Source organism: Daucus carota, chromosome 5 (genome assembly GCF_001625215.2).
Source record: "Daucus carota subsp. sativus chromosome 5, DH1 v3.0, whole genome shotgun sequence".
Classification (NCBI taxonomy): domain Eukaryota; kingdom Viridiplantae; phylum Streptophyta; class Magnoliopsida; order Apiales; family Apiaceae; genus Daucus; species Daucus carota.
This window is the reverse complement of record NC_030385.2, coordinates 9,662,389-9,667,582: the sequence shown is the minus strand read 5'-3', so window position 1 is coordinate 9,667,582 and position 5,194 is coordinate 9,662,389. Positions and strand designations below refer to the sequence as shown.

At 31.3% G+C, this 5,194-nt stretch overlaps 1 protein-coding gene across 1 annotated transcript; it reads left to right on the top strand.

Annotated features, from left to right (window-relative positions):
• The first annotated feature begins 3,447 nt into the window (after window positions 1–3,447).
• LOC108220353 (probable calcium-binding protein CML36) lies at window positions 3,448–4,380 on the top strand. The gene has a single exon (XM_017394094.2). The coding sequence runs from the start codon at window positions 3,471–3,473 to the stop codon at window positions 4,203–4,205; it is 735 nt and encodes a 244-aa protein (XP_017249583.1). The 5' UTR covers window positions 3,448–3,470; the 3' UTR covers window positions 4,206–4,380.
• The last annotated feature ends 814 nt before the right edge of the window (window positions 4,381–5,194 follow it).

Sequence of the window (5,194 nt, the reverse complement as noted above, 5' to 3'; positions counted from 1 at the left end):
TTGATTTAGTACCCAATTTTTGGGTGGTTCTGCGTTGTTATAGTTGTGGTTGTTATGTGTTTTTGTGTTATCAATGAGAATGATTGGGATGGAGTTTTGGGAGATCTGGCTTATCGTATTATTAATACTTTCGGCATGTCTATAGCTGGCTCCCGGCATGTAGATAGCTGGGATATGCTTGGAACGGTGGCGATCGCATGTGCTCATCTTTCACAAATTATAGTTGTTCATTATTCGAGGACTCTTGTTCCTCATTGCTTAGTTTTTACAACTGAGTCGCCTGAACACCGCAACAGCCATGGAACTATTGTGAAGGTCAATTGTGAAGCTATCATTTTCGGGATTGATGTAGGCTGGATTACTCGAAAAGCCTTTGTAATCATTTTCAGTTTCAAGAATCCTTGGATTCAATGTGTTAAGCAATCTGGAAACAATGCGGCTATTTGTTTAGCTCGTTTTATTGTTAATCAACCTGATTGCATTGTCAGTTGGGGATTTGTCCCGACTAGACTTGTTTCAATTTAATGGAATGAATTTGCATTTTGTCAAAAAAAAAAAAAAAGTCTTGTGATCAAAGAATTAAATATCATGACTCAATGAATGCTAAAATGGTTATCAATTAGCTCAGTGAAAATGAATATAATAATCATCCAAAATTAGTATTAAGTTATTCACATTAGGATCAAATGATCCAAAACTCTAATTTTTTCTTAAATTTCTCTTTCAAACATGTCAAATATTATTTAACAATTTATATTTGCGGTGATTAAATATTCACCATGAACACTTTTGATTTGTAATTTTCTGCAGTAATAAGAGAAATTTAATTACGCAGATTAAAAGATCAAGGAAAAATAGATTTTTTCGTCACCCAACTTATTGTGTTTTTAGAATTTACCAATAAATTATAATTTTCTTTTTCTTTTTGTCACTAATGTTAGGTTCGTTTTTTTGTCATTAACGTTAGGTTCGGATTTGATTATTAACATTGTGTTATCTTTTTTAGCATTATTAAAATATAGTAGTAGTCTGCAATATAATGGTGATATGATATTTGTATATATCTTTTTATGTAGTACTCCTTATGTGCCCTAAGTAATATACCTTGGAGGACGAGAGTTTAACATGCATTTTAAGGCTCCTAAAAGATTTAGATTTAGAAATTCTATGATTGTCTATTATCTATTTTTCTATAGTATTCATCTTTATTTTTGTACAATAGTATAAATAATTGTACATGATATCTAACCTTGATTTTATGAAACAATATATAATATAAACAATAGACAATTATAGAATTTCATAACCTTAATTTGAGGTTTATATATGATATCTAAATTGGTCGTTGAACTTCACAAAAATATAGTATCGCTTCACGCGATTTTGCTTGAGTATTGATTGTAGATGATAAATTGATTGAAAACATTGATTTCAGATTGATGATTTGATGAATTTTTAGAATTCTAATTGTAATTCTTCTTGAATTTACCGGCTCATTTATGTTATTATTATTCCTTCCGTTCTTTCGCATTTCTTTATAGTTCTTTTCCATTATTTGGCACATATTTTAAGATTCTTACTTCTTATAGAACATAGTCCCACAATTTAATTAATTTTGAGATTTTCTTTTTGTGTATATAAATTCAAATGTTAATTTTTTATTCAAAAAAAAAATTAAAATAATTTATGAAACTAAATTTTTTTTAAAGCGTTAAAATAAGTCTCAAACTCTCGTCCTGCAAGGTAAACTACCCTTAGGACATATGGAGTAGTATTATATATAAAGATATAGACATATGACAGATTATCATAAATATTGTAGATTATCACTATATTTTAATTTGCTAGAAAAAATAACATAATGTTTGTTAATAATCAGATCTGAACCTAACGTCAGTGAATAAAAAAAATTCTAAACCTAACATTGGCTAAAAGAAAAAGTTATAATTTAGTGGTAAGTTTCTAAAAATACAATAAGTTAGGTGACGAAAAAATCTATTTTTCCAAAGATCAACGGATTGATTTTAATTTCTATTCTTTTTTTGTCAAGCAAGCGGAAGAAATATATTAGAAACAATCTGGAGCCTCTTGTCCTTTTAATTTCTATCTACAATATGCAACTGGATTGGTTACTGCAAACAATTCCAACGGGAAAGATTAGATATTAGAATCTCCAAAGTCCAAACGGCTAGGAGAATCTGGATTCTAGCATCCAATATTCAGCTATCTACTCCACGTGTAACTGGGGCAGGCTCAACAGTTAAAACTTACCGTTAATTAAAAGCCTTCGTAGGAACTAGGAATGATCTATTTTTGCAAAACTTAGTGGGTATTTGGTAAAGAGGTTTGTGGACTTTTTTGACATAGAAGTCGACTTCTGCTTAAATAGAGGTGTTTGGCTGATTATGAAAAGCACTTATATTGAAGTTTAAAAGCCACAAAAAAAAAGTTAGGAAACCTACCTTCAAATAAAATTTTAAAATTTTAATCTTTTTATTAAATATAACTGGTATATTTTATTCAAGTTCGAATGTAGCCTGGCACATCGAATTGTACAATGCATGAATGCAGTTTCTTATAAATAGTGGATATTACGAACTTATATCCTGCAAATTACATTTGAATTTTTTCGTACAATTACAATCATAAATTACATAATATTTTAAAGATATATTGATTTGATATAAATATTTACGCTAGCTGCATTTTACATTTGCATGAGTTTTTGTATACTTATGTTCATCTATAGAAAGATCTCTTAAATATTTTTTCAAGTATTAATTATGGTTGGTAAAGTATTTATGATGCGTTAACTTGGATGTATTGGAATGAGAAAAAAATAGAATGAAAATTTCTGAAGAAAGAAGAATGCATGTGAATGGAAGAAATTTTATAAAGAAAATTTATGAAAAAATGAAAATAAGATGAAGATTGTAAGTAAATATCATGAAAAAGTGGGATAAACATTCTTTACAGAATATTTGGTTATATTTCTAATTCAAATAGTGGGGAATTAAATGATAGAAAGAATAAAATTTATACACATATCTCATTCTACTATATATCCTCTCATTTCATTTCATCCAAATTAACGTAATTTTAAATTTCTCAACTAGATTTGTTGAAATTAACTAAAATTTAATTTTATAAAATTATATAAGATTGTTTTAGAAAATGATATATAATAATATATTATTATATTAATAATTTTTACGAGTGAGGAGGAGAAGGAAAAAACAAACAGGGGGTGCTTTAATCAGTGAACGAATCAACTAAAATTTAATCAGAAATCTATAATGGAGAGATGGTAAGAGACAATAACATGTTACGCACCAAAAATTAGAAAGACGAATCGAATCAATAATAGTATTACCAAGTCTTTTAAACTTAATTATCTAAATAAAACAGTTTTCCTCGGCATTAAATTCTCCAAGAAAAGCTCAAGAGGAACCTTCCTGGAAGCTCACTCGATGCCACTCAATCATCCTCCTTTTAAACCTCCCCTCTTTCCTCTTCATTTCTTCATCACACCACACTTCTCTCTCATCTCTCCTCTCTCCTCCATTTCTCTCTACATTATATACCCAGCTATGAAACTCTCTAACATTAACCCCAAAAAGCTCTTCAAGAAAAAAACCCGGTCTGTTTCCCGGTCCGAGCAGTCCTCTTTTGGCTCCTCCGCCACTTCATCCTCTGACGATTCGACCCACCATTCGAAGCCTGCCGGGTCGGGTACACCCACTAGTGTTTTACCCGACCCGACGTCCTCCGACTTTTGTGACCTCGTGCAGGCCTTCAAAATTATTGACGCAGACGGAGATGGGAAAATTACCCGGGCCGAACTCGGGTCGCTTCTGGGTCGGGTCGGGTCGGACCCGCTCTCCGAAGAGGAGCTCACCATGATGCTTAGAGAGCTTGATAGTGACGGTGATGGGTGTATTAGTTTGGAGGAATTCGGTGCGATCAGCTCCGCTTTCGGGCCTCCATCTGGTGACGTGGAGTTACGAGAGGCGTTCGATTTTTTCGACACGGATCACGATGGGAAGATCTCAGCGGAGGAGTTATTGTGTGTGTTCACGTCTATCGGAGATGGGGTGTGTTCGTTAGAAGACTGCCGTAGGATGATCAAGGGCGTTGATAAAAATATGGACGGCTTTGTTTGTTTTGAGGATTTTTCCAAAATGATGTTGCACCAATATAGATGATGTTATCCTCTCTTCATGTCTTTTACTACGATCAAATTAGATTTATGTTCTTATACTGTCAAGACAGTATGGAAACGTGTTAAGAATTGCGTTACCAATACCATTTGATGAATATGAGAAAATTGCGTATTGCATGTCTGACATTGCGGTATATATTCATAAAATTATGTTATTATTCTTTGTCTTGTTCCATACTTGCAAGTCAATAGTATAAAGTACATTTGGCACCCTTTTTTTTCTTAATACATTTGGCATCCTTACACATTTACAGTACAGTGTGCGTTTTTTTAAAGAAATTCGAAGAAAAATTGATTATGTTTTTTTAACATAAACTTCTTCATGATATACATGGAGCGGAGATACTTACTAAGAGGAGCTATATATACTAGCACGATTTGTATCCAACAATTATAAACAGACTTGGTGCATCTTTGGCTTAACCGAAAAAACCCTTATCTTACTCGGAAGCCTGCTTCGACTTATCATGTGTGTTTGGTTGAAGAAACTAGCAGACCTAGGGACCGTATGAGCGAACTCTAGTACTTCTCGATTAAAATAAATAAATGAAGTAAAAGTTAAAATTTATACTAAGTGATTAAAAGGTACGAAAAAATGCTTGTAATTTATAAATTCACAAGTTGGGATTTTAAACCGGTGCTGAAAGTCAGGATCTTATTTTTACTTTTCTTCTCCTTTTCAATGTGTTTTAAGAATTCCTTAACTTTCTATATTAAATTATTATTTTTTAAATTTATACCAGAAATATTTAATACATTCAAATAAGCTAAATGTGAAGTAATTGTATTTTATTATGTTTTGAAATCTTGGACATAAGTCATATTATCCAAACTTTAATGTAATCTATAAATTTCAACATACTTATCACTTATAATCAACTTCTATACTTTAAGCAATAAACTAATTTTATCGAAATAAGTTTTAAATATTTTATTTTAAAACAAGAATCGAAGTCCGCACATAAATAAAAT